We start from the raw sequence: 19,903 nt of genomic DNA on the forward strand, positions 1-19,903 counted from the left end.
CTCATAATAAAATAGGCATAGAAAGGACATTTCTAAAAGACCATATATGACAAGCCCACAATTAACATCATACTCAAAGGGGAAAAGTTCAACAATTTTCCTCTCAAGACTGTAAGAAGACAAAGATGTTCACTTTCTCCACTCATTTTCAATGCAGTACTGGAAGTCCTGGCCAATTAAATCAGATAAGAAAGTGAAATAAAAGTTTTCCAAGTTGGAAAGGAAGAAGCTAAACTGTTCCTATTTGCAGATGACATGATTGCATAGAAAAACCTAAAAAAATCTACTAAAAGGAAACTCTTAGAGGTGATAAGCAAATTGAGCAAAAGGAAAGGGTAAAAGGCAACATACACAAATCTGTAGCATTTTTTTATTTTAAGAATGAGTGAACTGGTACAGAAATGAAGAAATCAATTCCATTTACGATGACCACAAAAAAAATAAAACATACAGGGATAAATCTAACCAAAGAAGTAAAAGATCTTTACTATCAAAATTATAAAAAACTGAATAAAGAAATTGGAAAGAAACACACACAAAAAATAGAAAAACATTTCTTGTTCATGGATTGTAACAGTAAACATACTTAAAATATTGATATTACCTAAAGTAATCTACAAATTCAATGCAATTCCTATTAAAATTCCAGCAACATTCTTCAGAGAAAGAGAAAGCAACCACAAAATGTATTTGGGATCACAAAAGACCCCATGTTGGCAAGACAATACAAGGCAGAAAGGATTAAATTAGAGACATCTCACTTCCTGACTTTTTTTTTTTTTGGAGAGGTTTTTGCTATACGGCATGTGCACTCTCCAGACAGACAGAGAGAGACAGAGAGACAGAAAGCTAGAAATCACCCCCCAGGGAGGATGGCCACGCCGCAATCCCTTCTCCTCCATTCTCCTCTCGGGATCTTGGGCACACACGCACACGCGCCCGGCGTGAGTTTTAAGCCACCGGGTCCGGGACACGAGCTGCGGTCGACTACGTGGGAGTCCAGCGACATAGCTGTTACGCTAACTGCTGGTCCCCCTCACTTCCTGACTTTATAATATGTTACAGAGCCAGGGGCCAGCAGGTGGCATAATGGTTAAGGCTCTGGAATCCCACATGCTCAACTGCTATTTGAGTCTGGGACCCAGTGGCTTAAAACTCATGTGGTGCACATGTCTATGCATGCCTAAAAAAATCCTGAGAGGAGAATAAAAGAGAGGGGATTATGGTGTGGCCATTGCCTCCAGGGAGTGATTTCTCATTTTCTGTCTCCCCAGTGATTTCTCACTTTCCATCTCTGTCTCTCCAGTGAGTGCACACATCCTATAGGAAAAATCTTTCTTTCAAAGAAAAAGAAAGTTACAGAGCCATAATAATCAAAACAACATGGCACTGGCACAAAAGCAAACACTTAGACCAATGGAACAGAGTAGAGAATCCAGAAATAAGCCCTATGACATACAGTCTTCTGATTTTTCACTGAGCTCATAAGACAATCCAGTAGAGAAAAGAAAATCTTTTCAACAGACAGTACAGGGAAACCTGCAGAGAAAATGAAACTAGATCCTCATCTCTCACCATTTACAAAAATTAACTAAAAATAGATTACTTAAACAAAGCTCCAAGTCATAAAACTACTGGAGGAAACTGAAGATATTGGAGTAGGCAAAAATCTATTCTGTAAGATCCCTAATACAAAGACTGCAACACCAAAAATAGGTAAATGGAGTTACACCAAGCTAAAAAACTTCAACACAGCAAATGAAATATAAATAAATAAACAGCCCACAGATGGGAAAAAATATTTTCAAACTATACTTCAGATAAAGGATTGAAAACCAGGATATATTAGGAACTCTAGGAGCTCACCTGAAAACAAAACAAAACAAAACAAAACAAAACAAAACAAAACAAAACCTCTAATAATCCAAAAAAAAGTGATCAATTTGAGCAGACAACTCTCAAAGGAAGACATGAATGGCTAAAAATTGATCAACATCTCTTATCATAAAGGCATGGAAGTCAAGGGGGGAGGGGCTAGTAGATGGTGCAGTGGTTAAGGCGTTGAACTCCCATATGGCCAACTATGGATCGGGTCTCAGTCCTGGCAGCTTGCTTTTTCTCTCTCTTTTTTCAAGCTGAATAATAATAAATAAATAAAATTAAATAAATAATTCTTAAAAAAAAAAAAAGGAACGCAAGTCAAAACCACATTGAGATATCACCTACCCCTGATAAGAATGGCTATGGTTAAAAAATAAAACAAACAAACAAAACCTCACAAAGATAACAAGGAACCTCATGACGTTTCAGAGAAAAAGGAACTCTTATATATTTCTGGTGGGAGTATAAATTAGTATAGTCACTGTGGAAAACAGTATGGAGGTTCCTAAAAAAGTCTAAAAATAGAATTACTGTATGACACAGCAATCTCACTATCGGGTACATACTTGAAGGACAAAAAATGATTCAATCAGAGAGATATTTGTGCATCCATATTTATTGCAGCATTATTCACAATAGTTAAGTCATGAAATCAGCCTAAATGCCTAACAACCAATGAATGGATTGGGAAAATACGGTACATATGTAGAACGGAATACTGCTCAGCCATAAAGAGCAACAAAATCCTGCCATTTGATCTAAAGTGGATGAACCTAGAAGATAAAAGGTTAAGTGAAACAAACCAGAATATGAAAGACAAATACTGTATGTCTCTACTTAACATATACTGAATACTTGCATTCTGTGGTGGAAATCGAAGGACTCAAAAGCATAGAAATAGAGACCGTAGGGCTGGCCCCATAGCCTAGTGGTTAAGAGAACTGGATTCCAGCAGGTGGGGTGGTTAAGGTGTTGGATTCCCACAGGGCCCGCAGCAGGTGTGGTGGTTAAGGTGTTGGATTCCCACAGGGCCCACTACAGTTTGAGTCCTGGACCCAGTGACTTGAAAATCACAACAAATAGATTAATAATTAAATGTTAAAAGACAGAGAGAGAGCTAGATCCCACATGGATGACTGTGGTTCAAATTCCGACCCTAGTGGCTTGGAAAACAGTCTGGGTGAGTGTGCATTCATGTTCCAAATACCAACAGGATAGAGAAAGTAAGTAGAAGGAATTGCTGCATAACCACAACCCTCTCTCTTTCTCTGTCTCTCCATATTACTCTGACAAGTGGATGCACTCTCTAGCAATGAAAAACAAGAAAGAAAGAAAGAACTAGAGACAGTAATGGCAGATGTCAGGAGCTATTTAGGGGAGTTGAAGAGGTGAATATCCTTGATTTGACAATTAAATGTTAAAAAAAACTAAACTGTAACCCACAGAGATATATGTCTAAGATATGTAAACAAGAAATCATAATTTGAATAAATAAATAAAGGCAGTAAGGGCAAAAAAGTGGGGCCAATAGGTAGAGTAGTGGTTAAGACACTGACTCCCACATGGCTAATCCTGATTCGAGTCCTGGACCTGGTGGCTTGAAAATCACACTGGGCATATGTGCATATATGCTCAAAATCCTAGGAGGAGAACAGAGAAGAAGGGATTGTGGTGTCACTATCCCCTGGGGGCAATTTCTCATTTTGCCTCTTACTGTCTTTCTCGGGTGAACGCATGTACTCTATGGAAAAAAAGTTTAAAAAAATGTAGAGAATCATATAATAAGCATCTTGTGGTGATTTAAGACAAATGTACAAATGTCTCTTTATAATTATTATACTTATTATAGTTCAAAGGAAGAAATCATCTAAATGCCAGTTTTAGGTAAATGATTGAATAAGTGATAATATTTTGCTTTACTAGACTAGAAAACAGAGAAAGCATATATTACTAAGCTATATTCAGAGTATGATCTTATGTTTGTTTACATACACACATACATGCACACACATATACACACACACAGCATGAATTGTGCCTTATGAATTATTTTCTCTTTTGTACTTCTATGTATTTTCACAATACACACTTATTGGATTTCTAATAAGAAAAAATGAATAATTACTATCAGTTACCTTTTTAAAAATTAATTCTTTTTTTGGGACCAGCAGTTAGTGTAATGGCTATGTTGCTGGACTCCCATGTATTTGACCACGGTTCGTGTCCTGGACCTGGTGGCTTAAAACTCACGCTGGGCGCATGTGCGTGAGTTCCCAAAATCCCGAGAGGAGAACAGAGGAGAAGGGATTGTGGCATGGCCATCCCCCCTGGGGGGTGATTTCTCGCTTTCTGTCTCTCTGTCTCTCTGTCTGTCTGTCTGGTGAGCGCACGCGCCCTATAGCAAAAACCTCTCCAAAAAAAATAATAATAATTCTTTTTTAAAAAAGAATTATTTGGGAACCAGCAGTTGGCATAATGGCTATGTCACTGGGCTTCCATGTAGTCAACCATGGTTCGAGTCCTGGACCCTGTGGCTTAAACTCACAGGGGCCATGTGTGCGTGCGTGCCCAAGATCCCGAGAGGAGAATGGAGCAGAAGGGATTGTGGCGTGACCATCCCCCCGGGGGCTGATTTCTCGCTTTCTGTCTCTCTGTCACTCTGTCTTTCTGGTGAGCACATATGTGCTATAGCAAAAACCTTTCCAAAAAAAAAAAAAGAATTATTTGTTCAATTTTATTTATTATTATTATTTATTTGACCAGAGAGAGGCAGAGAGTGGGAAAGGGAGAAAGCAAGTCACCAGGTCTGGGACTTGAACCACAACTAGCCATGTCAGAGTCCAGCACCTTAACCATTGCACCACCTGCCACCCCCCACACTTATTCTCTTAAGCAATTCTTTTTTTTTTGTTATTTTCAGTTGTCTTTAAAGAGCACTTTCCAAATTTTCGTCAGTGGTTTTTTGAGGGTATGGAATTACAGAGGCGTTCATGTCCTATTACATTAACTTTTTTAAAAATTTTATTTTTTTGGAGAGATTTTTGCTATAGGGTGCATGTGCTCGCCAGACAGACAGACAGAGACATAGAGACAGAAAGCGAGAAATCACCCCCCAGGGGGGATGGTCACGCCGCAATCCCTTCTCTTCCATTCTCCTCTCGGGATCTTGGGTATGTACGCACACGTGCCCGGCATGAGTTTTAAGCCACCGGGTCCGGGACGCGAACCACGGTCAACTACGTGAGAGTCCAGCGACATAGCTATTATGCCAACTGCTGGTGGCCTACATTAACTTTTCTGTATAAATTTACTTAGGGTTTTCTTCTCAAAAAAAAATTAATTTGAGTGCTAGGTCAGTATCGTGGTAACACTTAGAAAACTAATAAACAAAATGATAAATTTCTAGTTCACTAAGTCTGAAAATTTTTTAAAAATTTAGTTCATTGAACCTAATCACTTTTACAGTCAAAAAGAATCAATTTTTTAAATAATTATTTTACGATTTAATTTTATTTATTACTATTATTTTTCATTTGACCAGGGAGGGTGGGGAGTGAGAAAGCAAGCCTCCAGGTCTAAGACTTTTTTTTCTTTTTATGGAGAGGTTTTTGCTATAGGGCACGTGCTGTGCGCACACTAGAAAGACAGAGAGAGACAGAGAGACAGAAAGCGAGAAATCACCCCCCGGGGGGATGGCCATGTTGAAATCCCTTCTCCTCCATTCTCCTCTTGGGATCTTGGGCACGCACACACACGCGCCTGGCGTGAGTTTAAGCCACCAGGTCCGGGACTCAGACTGTGGTCAACTACATCGCTGTCAAGCGATGTAACCATTATGCCATCTGTTGGTCCCCCAGCAATAAATTTTTTAAAAGAAAGAAATAAAAGTTCTGGAAACTGAGAAGTTCACACGTCTTACTCCAGTGATTTCATCTTTAGGATGTTTCTTAACCCTGAATAGGAACACATGCTTTATTTTATTTAAATTTATCCATTTGTTTCTTTTTTAAAATTTATTATTATTTATACATTGAATTGCTATACATCATTTAGATTGTAAAGTGACTTTACCCAGCATGATATACACCTCAGTCCAGCCCAGTTGAAAATATTATGCACATCTTCCTCAACAGATAATAAACCATATCTGTGTCCCACAAGTGTCTTGCCTCTCTAGTTTTCTCCTCAAATTTCCTTTCCTATGCTCTTCCCCTCCCACACTCTCCTTCCACTTTGTCCCTAGTGTCCACAAGAATTTTTAATGCTTTTATATCCTCTAGTCTTTCAGTCTCTACTGTAGAGTGCGGACAGTCTGTATATTTTAAGTGGAGACATACAATGTCTCTCTGACTTGCTTCACTCAGCAACAGATCTTCCACAGTCACTATATGTTAAGTGGAGACATACAATGTCTCTCTTTTATAGCCTGACTTGCTTCACTCAGCAACAAATTTTCTCTGTTCATGCACTTTCTATCAAATTCCAGGGCCTTCTCGTAGAAAGCACTCTAAACGGGGTCTTGATGCTATGATCCATCCCTTGCCTTCAGCCAGTCCCGGATCATGGGTACACACACATGTGTCCAATACTCAGGAAGGTCTCTGGACTTGAATCAGGGCTTTTCCCAAGTGGGACTGCCTTTCAGACTACGTTTTACCACTGCATCATCGTCTGATCCCATGAGCACATATTAATACAGAGACTGCTCATCCCAGGAGTATTTATAATACTGGGCTGTCGGAAAAGTTATGACATATTCTTCTATGCAGAAATGTGTCATGACTTTCAAAAACCCAATAGAACAAGCAAAAAAACGACAGCAAGCATATAAATACTGTGCAAATGTCTAGCAACGTGAAGCTGGGGTGTGGCAGGCACTGCATAAAGAAGCCATCTTGAGCGATCTGCCATCTTGAGCAATCCACCATCTTGGAAACCATCAGGCTTCACTTCCTCACTGAGCAAACCGTCTCTCAGAAATCATGTGACCAACTGTTCTCCCCGGAAGTGGTTGAGTTTCTAGGCAACAGGAGAGATCCACCCATATCAATGATTGGTTCATGCTGTTGTATCTCATTTGCATTTCAGGCAGCCAATTGGTTCCCACCAGTTGTATATAACTCGCCATTTTTCCTGAATAAACGGAAGTAGACGGAAGAAGACGACTTGATCAGCACCTCACAGTGTGTGTGCGTGTGTTTGTCCCATCTCTCACTCCCTCCCCCAGGTAACCTATTTGACTGTCCCGCGGGTCGGGGCACTGGGGAAATAAATGATGCTAGGCCCATTCGATGGGCCTGCAGCAATGTAGTGAAATGAGCAAGAATCCAGTCTGGCTGGGTTCAAATCTCAGTTCTATCACTTACTAGCTGTGTGACTTGGTACAAGTTGCTTAATCTCTCAGAGTTTCAATTTCAATTACTGTTATTAATCATAATATGGGGGATAGTATAGTACCTACCTTACACAATGGTCATGAGTACTTTTATCAGTCAGAGTTCTGTCAGGAAACATGACAAGCTCAAATTGGATTTTTTTTTTTTGAGAGTTTTTTGCTATAGGGCACATGTGCTCGCCAGAGAGACAGAGAGAGACAGAGAGATAGAAATTGAGAAATCACCCACCCAGGGGGGATGGCCAGGCCGCAATCCCTTCTCCTCCATTCTCCTCTCGGGATCTTGGGCATGCATGCACACGCACCTGGCATGTTTAAGCCTCTGGGTCCGGGACTTGAACCACGGTTGACTGCATGGGAGTCCAGAGACATAGCCATTATGCTACCTGCTGTTCCCTCAAATTGGCTGATTTGAGGAAAATTTAATAACGGGATTCCTTATGGAGGTGAGGTCAGAAGATAGGGAAATCAGTAAGGGTAGTGCAGGAGCCTGAATGAGTAACAGGAAGTCATAAGGAGCAGTTGAGCAGTTACTGGAACCTGGCGCCAGAGAAGGAGGTGCAGAGAAAGAAGGTGGAGAGGTGTGGAGAGGAGAAGCTCTGCTCTTTGATGAAAGGATACAGCGATTCATGGACCCTTCATGAATACCTTGACCTGTCTTTCCAGTCCCCTCCTGAGACATGGGCAATTGGACGGTCATGGCTACAATAATGGTCCGTATAACTGGCCCCATCTTAGTGGCTACAAAATACAAACTCGTTTTTCTCAGTTGCAGTTTCAATATGATGGTTGGAGTAATCATCGACAGAAATATGCAGGATTGTGTCCGAAATTTGGGGCCTAGGATTGCAGTAAAAGTAATCAGCCCAGAGTGCTGTTTTCTGAGTTTGGTTGTCCCAATGGGCAAGTCTGATCACTGCTTTGATGAGGTGCTAATGGTGTTACTATGCTAGATTACCCTAACCTCTTCTGCTTTTTAGCAGCTGCTTTCAACACCTTCCCTCAAAGAAGGGTGTCTTGTAGGAATGTTATAAAATGCGGCAGATCTCCTGAGAGAGGGAGGCTTTCTTTTCAGTTATTTAAAAAAGTTTATTTATTTATTTGTTTTATATCAGAAAGTGTGTGTGCATGGGGGGCCAGCTAGTGGCATGGTGGTCAAAGTGGCTGGATCCCACATGGCCAATAGTGCAGTTTGAGTCCCGGACCCAGTGACTTGAAAAATATGCCAGGCACATGTACATGTGTGCCCCAAATCCTGAGAGGTGAATAGAAGAGAAGGCATTACACTGTGGGTATCCTCCCTGGGGGTGATTTCTCACTTTCTCTCTCTTTCTCCAATGAGCACACATACTCTATAGCAAACTAAAAAAAATAATAATAATGCATACATATAAGAGAGAGAGAGAGACAGAGATGCTTGACAGGGTCTCGTCATGCTGCAATCCCCTTTCCTCCAACTCCTAGCTCCTCAAGATCCTGGGCACACTCATAGCACTGGTGTGTTTTCAGGCTAACCTGGGGATCAGAACCTGTGGTCACCACATGGCTTCTACCACTACAGTTCAGTTTGTTACTGACTGTACCATCCGCCTGGAGCAGGGAAGGGCGCTTTGTCTGGCGCCCTCGGTCAAGGCATGTGGGAAGCTCCTATTTTATTCTCCCACACACAAGGCTGATGATATAAGGAACGTGACGGATAGGAGGAGCACGTTCCAGGTCTTATTCAGAAGGAGCAAAACATAGGTGGCCCCAGACAAGGCACCCTTCTGGTCCACCCCAGCGTGATACACTTCACTAGCTCAGGCAGAATCAGGAAGTGAGTGAGTAAGAACACACAGCCCCATGGATATGACCAGGGCACCACTTCTGAGTTCGGTTGAGTAGATTGGCCTCAGTCTGAGACTCAGCCTCACTCTTCAGCCTCCTCAGCTTGACACTGCTCTGGGCCCAAAAAGTACACAGTCCACCTGCCCCAGAACCCACTCCAAGCCACAGTTCCTCTATTGCTAATCCTGGTCAGTTCTCAAGCAAATGAGTCTCCTACTTTCTCAAGGGACGGGGTGAGAGTGAGGATGACTCAGTGTGGCCCATCCCCTCTATTAAAGGAATAGCTCAGAGCAAACAGTCTGTGACGAGTTAGTGATGTCAGCCTCACCATGGAGTATTCTGAGGCAGGTACTGGAATGAAGGGCATTTGCAAACCTTTAAGACTATTTTTTTTTTTTTTTGCCATAAAGAAAAGGGAAGTTAGAGTAAATAGACTGAGACACAGATGATTTATATTTTAGTTTAGACTTGTGTGTTTCATTCACTTCTGTGACATTTCTTCTCGTCTATCTGCCTTCGGGGATCAGCACTGAAAGAAGAATGAGTCATCATTTGGCCACATCTTCTTTTCTGTATTTAATCCCTTAATGTAAAAGAGAATTAGGCAAGAGGATTAAGGAGATTAAACAAGATTCATTACGAAGTTATTAAAAATTAAGCTCTGTCTTGAAACAACCTAAGGAGAGATGTGTACGGCACCGTAAGGAACACGAGATCTCCTTATTTAAGCACAATGTTATCCACTAGTTTCTTGATAAAATCAATAACTAACAATATTCGTATATTCAAAAGATAGCACCGAGGTTTCTCCACTCATGAAGAGACTTTACCAAATCATCTACAGGAAGGTAAAGGCTGAGAAGACTTACTCCTGTCCTGGGATGAGTGGCCCTGGTATTTCTCATCCACCATAGACCACGTCTTCTTAGCCGGTGGTGAGTCAGAGTTTGCAGCTGCTTCACTATCAAAAGCTCATAGAATTGGTAAGCCCTGAGGTTCTACTCCAGGGCAAGGCTTCAGTGAGATACCAGAAACTAGAGAAGTTCTCTTCTTTCTTCTCAGTGACTTAGTCTCCAAGGTCAGCCTCTCGATCTACCATACATAACTTCTAGTCTTCATGTGTAAGAATAGTGTGAAGGTTCAGGGAACATTCTAGAAAAGAATAGTTAGGTTTTCCTCAGAGAATGGGTCAAACAAGTCAAAAGTTTAGATTATAGAAAGATGAATAAGATGTTGGGGCCAGAAGGCAGCAAGGTGGTTAAGGTGCTGGACTCCCACATGGCTAACTGTGGTTTGAGCCTCAGACCTGGGGGCTTGAAAATCACGCCAGGTGCATGTGCATCCATGCCCAAAATCCCAAGAGGAGATTGGAAGAGAAGAGACTGTGGCATGGCCATCCTCCCAGGGGGGTGATTTCTCACTTTCCCTCTCACTGTCTCTTTCTGTCTCTGGCAAGTGCAGGCACCTTATGGGAGAAAAAAAAAAAGTTTAAGATGGTCATATGTTGCTTATTCAGTTTATTCTTTCCAAGTATTTATTTATTTATTTTTAAGAGGTTCCCCACCCCACCCCACCCCCCATTTAGGGCATGTGTGCTTGCTGGAGAGAAAGAGACAGAGACAGTGAGAGGAAAAGTGAGTTAGAAATCACTCCCCAGGGTGGATGGCCACACCGCAATCCTTTCTCCACCTAGAATCTTGGACATGAACACACACATGCCTGGTGTGAGTTTCAAGCCACTGGATCTGGACTTGCACCAGTCTGCCATGTGTTAGTACAGTGATGTAACCGCTATGCCATCTGCTGGACCCTCCAAGTACTTATTAAAGCCACAAAGTAAGGGAAATTTCTGTAGAGCCAGCTCACTCTCTCACGATTACACTTGCAGGCTTCAGAGATGGACTGAGACTCTCAAAAGACAAGTGAGAGTGGAGGGCAGACAACAGTGCAGCGGGAAAACGCCACACTCTGCAAGGTTAATTCACACAAGAAGTTATAATGGCTGTCCTCGTCAGTTTTGGCTGCTGCAGCTATTACCATAGACTAAGGTGCTTAAACAACAGATATGTACAGTATTTCTCACAGTTCTGGAGGCTCGGAAGTCCAAGTTCAGGCTGCCTGCATGGTCAGGTTCTGGTGAGGGTCCTCTTATTGACCATCATCTTCTCCTGTATCCTCCCCATGGCAGGGAGGGGGAGAGAGTGTTCTCTGGGAATCTCTTTTAAGATCACTAATCTCATTCATGAGGGATCTACCTTCATGTCTTATTTATCTCGAAGGCCCCACCTCCTAATACTAGCGCGTTGGTGGGGGTAAGATTTCAGCATGTGAATTTTGGGAGGACACTAACATTCAGTCCCTAATAAGAGTAAAGCCAGGTTATACCCAGATCATTCTGAGTTCAGAACCTGGGCATCTAATTAGTGGGGCATATGTTGTCCACAATCAAATGGGTCTAAAATCATAAGATCTGGAATTTGTGGGGGTTTCTGCAGCTTCCCCAAATCCTAACTGTGGCACCTCTGACCGGTGGCCTGGCTCTACGCAACCTCTCTGGGGATAGATGCTTCATGTCTCATGGGGATTAACTCTGTTAACCTAATGAGTCCTTTTTTAGCTAGTAAATCCCATTGTTTTAGGATCAGCTGCTGGCAAGGTGCTTTCATATGCTGTAACTGCAGAACCTCTTCAAGTGTGTCCTTCAGGATTGGAGTCAAGAAGACGCCTACTTCTCTTCATCTTCAAATGTTCCCACTTTGCAGGGAGGCCTACAGGGGAAACCGGTCTGTGTTGAAAAATACGAGCATGCACATCAAGAAATAATGATACATGGAATAGAAGATAAGACAATTTCCCAAAATGATCAGAAATAGGTGTGCTTTGAAATGAGAATGCCCTGGTAATTTCCATATGTGGCAAAATCTCTACTGGCTGGCATATTTTTTTCCTTTAGCTTCTGTTGTAAGAACAATCTTTTCTGTTTCTTCTTTATGTTTTGGAGAACAAGAAGTCTGGAAGGGGGGAGAGGATTTTTCTCTTAGTGTGTTGATGGCCTCTTGTGAGCTCAAGTTCTTTTCTATTTCTTAATAGGTTCTCAATGAAAGATGCCTTAAATGCCTTAACAATGGAAAGGATTTAACCATAATGTTAGTACGTTAAAATTTGTTCTTTATTCATGAGAGAGAGAGAGAGACAGAGGGAGAGAGAGAGACAGGGAGTGAAGAGGGAGAGAGAGAGAGAGAGAGATGCACTCTCCACAGAGTCTGGTCTCATTGTTTTCCCCTTCCTCCAGACCTCTAGCCCATAGATCCTGGGTACTTGCATGTGTGCCTGGCATGTTTCAGGCTTACTGGGCAAGAGATTCAAACCGCAGCTGCCGTGTGGGATCTGACTTCTCTTGAGAAGCACATTACTCTACAAAAGGGAGATGGTCTGAATAAATCCTTTCTGTGGTAGCTAGTCTAAGGGCCATCCATTTCTCCTAGGACTCATGTGCTTGTGAAGTCCCCTCGCATGTTAGATCTAGGCTGGCCCAGACAGAATTGAGCCAATAGGACCTGGCAGAAATGGTGCGCCAGGCCTAAGTCTTAGAAAGGTCTCCAAGTTTCCCCTTATGAGACCAGCAAAAAGTTTCCCTTTATGTACTTTTGGGAGCTCTGTGCCGCCGAGTAGGATATCCAAATGCTCTGCTAGAGGGGGTGCGTGGGGAAATAGAGGTGCTGAGACTTTGTGGAGAGAGAAACAGTTCCAGCTTGGGCAGGCATCCTGTGCGCGCCCTGCCTGTCAGCTCCCTGTCAAGGTACCTGACCTATAGGTGAGCTATCCCAGATGTTCTTGTGCCCTCATGTTCCCAGGTAAATGCAGCCCTAGTCCATGTAACTCAGAGCAGAAGAATCACGTGGCCAAACTGAATCTATTTATAGAAAAATCAGAGGTAATCAAATGGTGGTTGTTTTCTTCTTCTTTTTTTGGGGGGAGGGGGAGAGGTTTTTGCTATAGGGTGCATGCGCTCGCCAGACAGAGAGAGACAGAGAGACAGAAAGCGAGAAATCACCCCCCAGGGGGCATGGTCACGCCGCAATCCCTTCTCCTCCATTCTCCTCTCGGGATCATGGGCACGCATGCACACACGCCCGGTGTGTCTTAAGCCACCGGGTCCGGGACACGAACCGCGGTCGACTACGTGGGAGTCCAGCGACATAGCCATTACACTACCTGCTGGTTCCCAAATGGTGGTTGTTTTAAGCCCCACGTTTGTGGGGTGGTTTGTTACATAGTAATAGATAACCAAACACTATTCTTTCTCATATATCAAACCTGATATTTTTTTTAGTAAACAAATTAATGAAGATATATATGATAGCAACGTGATTAAAAACATAATGTTTATCTTGCAGAATACCTGATCAGAAATAATGCTCTTTCAAGCAATATTTAGACCATAATGAGATAGCACTTTATACCCACTAGGATGGTTATCATCAAAATGATAGCACTGGCCCCATGGTGCAGCAGTAATGGGTTGCCCAAGAGAAGCTGGATTTCACACAGCAGCCACAGAGTCGAGTCCCCAGCCTGGTCAGCCTGAAACATGCCAGTCACACACATGAATGCCCACGAGCCAACTGCCTGGAAGACTGGAGGAGGGAGTTCAACATGGTCACATACTGGGGTGCTCATCTTCCCTTCTCTCTCTCTCTCATGTGCATGTACACACTGTCGTGAATAAGAGAGGGGAGAGGGAGAGGCAGATACCAGGGCAAAAGCTAGGGAGCTCAGTTCCGGGCTCAACTGAAAACAAGCTGGGTGATTCTAGCTAACTGAGAGGCTGGGGCAGAGGGACCTCGGCATGGCAAGACTCTGTTAAAAGTATCTCTTATGGCCAGCAGATGGTGTAGTGGTTAGGTCACTGGACTCCCACATGGCCAATTGTGGATTGAGTCCTGGACCTGGTGGCTTGAAACTCACACTGGGTGGGTGTGCCTGCGGGCTCACACTGGGTGTGTGTGCTTGCGTGCCCAAGATCCCAGGAGGAGAGTGGAAGAAAAGGGATTGTGGCATGGCCACTCCCCTAGGGGGTGATTTCTCACTTTTCCTCTCATTGTCTCTGTCTCTCTCTCCCCAGCGAGTACACATGCCCTAAGCCAAAAACCTCTAAAAAAACTAAACGCAGGGACCAGCAGTTAGTGTAATGGCTATGTCGATGGAGTCCCATGTAGTCGACCCTGGTTCAAGTCCCCGGTAGCTTAAACTCACTCCAGGCGCGTGTGTGTGCATGCCCAAGATCCTGAGAGGAGAATGAAGGAGAAAGGATTGTGGTATGGCCATTCCCCCTGAGGGGTGATTTCTCGCTTTCTGTCTCTCTGTCTCTGTCTTTCTGAAAATACTGTTAAATAAAAAGAAGGCAGTTACAATGCGTTGTGTGATTCTAGTCCTACGAAATGTCCAGAATAGGAAGGCCATAAAGGCAGAAGGTAAAGTAGGTGTCTAGGTTGTAGGTAATGGGCAGTGACAGCTGATGGGTACAGAGTATTTTTCTTTGGGGGAGGGGTAATGAAAATATTCTAAAATTGATTAAGTTGAATATACTAGCAACATTAAATTGTATATTTTAAATGGAGGCATTGTATATTGTGTGAATTATATCTCAATAAAGCTGTAATGGAGAAGGAGGAGAGAGGAGAGGAGGGGGAGGAGGGAGAAAAACTGTATTTCATAAGACTGTTGTCTATTTTGTTTTGACCACTTTGGGCACAAGATTCCTGCATACCATCAGATAAGACTCAATCGACCCAGATACCTAACCATACCTAACAATTCATGAATGAATTTTTTGAATATAATCTAATTTTACCATCAATATTCTTGGCTTTGTCTTATCACTAAAGTAAAGATCAGTACAGAGTTTTGGTCGGAATTCCTAGTATTCTTTGGTTGTGAGGTCTTGTCATGCCACTTCAGGGAGCCGCTTTGTTGAGGGTTCCACATCATGTCTTGCTTTTTTTTTTTTTTTTGGAATGAAGACCTGTGTTTTTAATCCTCTGATTATAAAATGATATTAGCTTGTCAGTAAGAAAAATGGGAGGAGGGAAGTCTGGACCTCTCCTCAGCTTCTCAGGAAATAAACTATGACTATACGTGCAAGAACCATGAAATATATCTGAATTCGCTTACTTACCTAGCAAGAAAATTTAAGTTGCAATTGGGTTACCCTGCAATAGCATGATAGCGAATTCCTATTGTTTAATGGTTTTATTGTCTAGAGTTAACTTTTACAGCTGTTTCACATGTTGTTGAAATAAACACGTTTGCTCTATTTGATATTCTGTACAGTTACATACATATCCATTAATTCAAGGTCATTAGTTGTGCATTTAAGTTTTCTGTTATTAATGTTTTAGTTACTTCACTTAGAATGAATAAATATCTACTTATGGATAATCTAAAATATGTCAGGCCCCATTCTGGGCTCCAAGAATTCAATCCTGAACACAGGACACAGTTCCTGTCCTCAAGAAACTCAAGTAGGATGTCCCCTATAGTCATGGCTTCCGCTGCCGCTGCTGTTGGCCCTGGGGTGCCCCTGTCCCCTGATGAATTGCTCCTGAAAGGCGAGGCAGAAAAGATGGAAGAGGAGCTGGAAGAGGACGATGACGAGGAGCTAGAAGAGACCCTCTCGGGGAGACTGTGGGGTCTGACGGAGGTGTTCCCGGAGAGGGTTCAGTCAGCAGCCGGAGCCAATTTTTTTTTTTTTTTTTGGAGAGGTTTTCGCTATAGGGCGCGTGCGCTCGCCAGACAGACAGAGACATAGAGACAGAAAGCGAGAAGTCACCCCCCAGGGGGGATGGTCACGCCGCAATCCCTTCTCCTCCATTCTCCTCTCGGGATCTTGGGCACGCACGCACACGCGCCCGGTGTGAGATTTAAGCCACCGGGTCCGAGACGCGAACCGCGGTTGACTATGTGGGAGTCCAGCGATATAGCCATTACGCTAACTGCTGGTTCCCCCCGGAGCCACTTTTGATCTCTCCCTCTTTGTGGCTCAAAAAATGTACAGGCTTTCAAGGGCAGCTTCGTGGACTGGGACCACTTCGTTTACGATCCTGGTTCTTCTTCCTGTTGTCTTTGAGACTGAGAAGTTGCAAATGGAGCAACAGCAGCCACTGCAGCAGCGGCAGATACTTCTCAGGCCTAACACCCGCCAATCGGGAGGAATGCCAGGGGCCCTACCTTCACTTCCCAGAAAGATCTTCACTGTTATTGCTTAAGCTGTCTTGGTGGAAGAAGCTAGAAATTGAATAGTGTTTGAACTGCTGATTATTTGGATTTTTTTTTTTTTTTTTTTGACTGTGGCACATTGACCTATTTAAACCTGGAGGGGTGAATTCTCCCCACGTTGTCTCATGGAGAGACGCTCAATTTGCACTGTGTCCTCTGCACAACCCTATTTCTTCAGTCCTCGCTCCAACATCAGGGTACAGCCACGCAGACGGTTACCTCAGCCCTGGCCACCCCACTCCTTTCAGTAAATTGCTCCTAACTGGAGGATCTCACTATCTCGTTGTAGGGTAGGAACTGATGCCCTGACTTTGAATGTGTGGGTTTTTTTTTCCCTTAAAGAATGGAGATGCTGGAGAGGGATGTGCACACATTCTGACAGACAAACGCATTGCAGCTGTAGTATCAGGTGGCCACAGCAAACCCCTGTGTGTTGGACAGGCAGCTAGCTGCAGCTTCAGCAACGGGACGGACTGCAGGACAAAGCAAGAGCTCCTGTGTTCTGCTCAGTGTGGCTGTCATATGCCTGTGTGTAAAAACAGTCAGGGCTCACTTTTGTATTTAAATAATAAAAACAATTCCGACTGAAAAAAAAAAAAGAAACTCAAGTAAATGACAAATATCTCAACACATGAGGCTGTAAAATTGCAATGCCTGTCTGTATTTACTTTAAATTTATAAAAAAATTTTTACTTTAGGCATTGCCTTTTAATCTCTGAAAACAAATTTTTTAAGTTTATACCATAGGGTGCGTGCACTTGCCAGACACAGAGAGCAATAGCCCCACAAGGGGGATGGCCATGCCCCAATCCCATCTCTTCTTGAGATTTTCGGCATGCATGCACACGCACCCAGCAAGATTTTCAAGCCACCAGGTCCAAGACTTGAACCACTTGGCCATGTGGAAATCCAGCACCTTGCTGGCACCTTATCTCTGAAATTTTAAGATTTTAATTAAATTACTACCATGCCACTTGCTGGCACCTTATCTCTGAAATTTTAAGAAAGCAGTTAAAATCTCCCACTGTAGGGACCAGCAGGGGGTGTGGTAGTTAAGGTGCTGGACTCCAACATGGCAGACCCTGGTTCTAGTCTCTGATCTGGTGGCTTGAAAATCACATTGGGCACCTATGATTTGTGCATGCCCAAAATCCTGAGAGAAAAATGGAGGAGAAGGGACTGTGGCATGGTCATACCCCTGAGGGGGGTGATTTTTCATTTTCTCTCTCTTTGTCTCTCTCTGGTGAGCATGTGCACCTCTGGCAAGAAACTAAAAAAAAAAATCTACTATACTTGTGAAATCATCAAATTCCCCTTTGGCTCTGTCTCTCAAATTTTTTTTTAAAAAACAAATCTTTTTTTTTTTTTTTTTTCATGGAAGGACATCCTTGAGCCATAGTCTCCTCCCTGCAGCTCTTCAGGTAGTCAGGATCTTGGATTTATGTACCCAGCATGTTTTAGGTCAACTCAGAATCTGAACCTGTGATAGGCCATGTGGCTTCCAGCCCTGCAGATGAACACACAATTGCCTGTGATATTGCAGCTTGGCCTAGATCTGTCAGTTTTTGCTTAATTTACTTTGAGGCTCTGTTGTCAGGTGCACAGTGGTTAAGGATTGTTGTAACTTCCTGGTAATTATTTTATCTCCTGCAGTGGCTTTTATCTCTAATCTAGTGTTCATACTATTTAGTGAAATTTATCTCAGACATGAGAGGTTTTCATCACTCAAGGCTAAATTGGAGTCTTTTTTAATATCTTCCACATCATTACATAACATGCTTGATTTTTCCTCTACCTTCCTAAAGATGTGGAATGTAGTTACAACTTCTTGTGTTCTTATCTAGTAATTCTGTCATCTGTGCTGTATCCGGGTATGTTTCTATTAATTGATTTTTCTCATTATGGATCATAATTTCCTGCTTCTATGCATGTCTGTTAAGTTTCAGTTGGATGCCAGACATGGTGTATTTTATCTCGTTAGATGCTGGATGTTTTTTATTCCTATAACCGTCCGTGAGCTTTGGTCAGGGACATAGTTCATTTACTTGAAAACAATTTGGTTCTTTAGAGATTCTTATAGTTTAAGTTTGACTAGGTGAGACTCAAGTTATCTTTAGTCTCAGACTGATTTTTCCTGACGACGTAAGCAATACCCTTCTGAGTATTCAATGCCCTCTGAATGAGGTTTTCCACTCTGCCCGATGGGAACAGAACTGCTCCTAGCTCCGTGTCATTTCTGTGGATTGCTTCCAGTGCTTCATTTAGGTCATTCTTTCCCTAGCCTCGTGTGGTTTCCTCATACTTGCATGCTGACCCGGACTCAGCTAAAGGGGAATCCTCTGCAGCTTGCTGTCTTTCTCAATGCAGCACTCCTTACTCCAGTCCTGTGGCTGAAAACATAACAGCTTGGACTTCTTCAGATGCCCAGATGGATCTCTTCAAACCAGGGAGATCACCAACATCCCCCCTTTTTTGTGCTTCAGCCTGGAAGTCTCTCCAGGTACTAAGCAGGTATAATTTCAGGGCTTACTTCATTTGTTTCCCTCCCTTAGAAACACTGTCTTGGGTTGCCTGATGTCCGAAGGATGAAAAGTTGTTGTTTCAAATATTTTTTTTTTCAAGACTTTTAGTTGTCTCGTGTAAGAGGATAAATTCAATATGTTACTTTCTTTTTTAAAAAAAAGGAATTATTAATTTAATTTAATTTATTATTATTTTAAATTTTGCTATAGGGCACATGTGCTCACCAGAGAGAGAGAGAGAAAATAAGAAAGCAAACCACCAGGTCTGGGACTTGCACCAGGTCTGGGACTTGAACATAGTTGGCCAAGTGGGAGTCCAGTGCCCTAACCACCATGTCACCTACTGGCCTGAGTCTGTTACTACTTGGCTAGAAGCTGAAGTTTACTTTATTTCTAGTAATGTTTTTTGCCTTAATATTTATTTTGGACTTCTTTTTTTCTTTCTTTCTTTCCCTCTTTCTTTCTTTCCCTCTTTCTTTCCCTCTTTCTTTCTTTCTTTCTTTCTTTCTTTCTTTCTTTCTTTCTTTCTTTCTTTCTTTCTTTCTTTCTTTCTTTTTTCCAAGGTTTTCCCCTTAGGGCGTATGCATTTACTGGAGAGAGACAGAGACAGTGAGAGGGAAAGTGAGAAATACCCCCAGGGAGGATGGCCATGCCACATTTCCTTCTCCATTCTACTCCTGGGGTCTGGGGCATGCACACACATGTGTCCGGTGTGATTTTCAGGTTTTGACAGCACACTTCATTCCCAGCTTCAGCCCTGGACCATGGGCGTATGTGCCTGGTGTGCTCGGGAAGATCTCTGTATGTAAATCTTGAACCTTCCCATGTGGCTCAGCCTCACGGCTTGTTCATTTGGCTGGGTCAGTCTAGCTCCTGGATTTCAACATTTTTTGGTATCAAAATAAACTCATACCAACTTGTTATGACATGTCCAAGCAAGATTTCATCTGAGGCACTAAAAAGTTAAGACAACAGTTTCAAAAGAGCCCCTATCAGAGCA

The 19,903-nt window shown here is 42.7% G+C and overlaps 1 protein-coding gene across 1 annotated transcript; it reads left to right on the top strand.

Annotated features, from left to right (window-relative positions):
* Positions 1–15,647: 15,647 nt before the first annotated feature.
* LOC102502222 (mitochondrial import receptor subunit TOM22 homolog) lies at positions 15,648–16,371 on the top strand. The gene is made up of 2 exons (XM_006148654.1): positions 15,648–15,867; positions 16,118–16,371. Exons 1-2 carry the CDS (start codon positions 15,648–15,650, stop codon positions 16,369–16,371), a joined length of 474 nt encoding a protein of 157 aa, XP_006148716.1.
* Positions 16,372–19,903: the final 3,532 nt, after the last annotated feature.

Source organism: Tupaia chinensis, unplaced genomic scaffold (genome assembly GCF_000334495.1).
Source record: "Tupaia chinensis unplaced genomic scaffold, TupChi_1.0 Scaffold000238_1, whole genome shotgun sequence".
Classification (NCBI taxonomy): Eukaryota; Metazoa; Chordata; class Mammalia; order Scandentia; family Tupaiidae; genus Tupaia; species Tupaia belangeri.

Bases quoted from the DNA above. Each gene is read 5' to 3' on its own strand.
- LOC102502222 (XM_006148654.1), top strand. From the start codon at position 15,648: ATGGCTTCCGCTGCCGCTGCTGTTGGCCCTGGGGTGCCCCTGTCCCCT. The intron at 15,868-16,117 runs GTTTTCGCTATA...TTCCCCCCGGAG, and splicing joins TTTTTTTTTTTTTTGGAGAG to CCACTTTTGATCTCTCCCTC.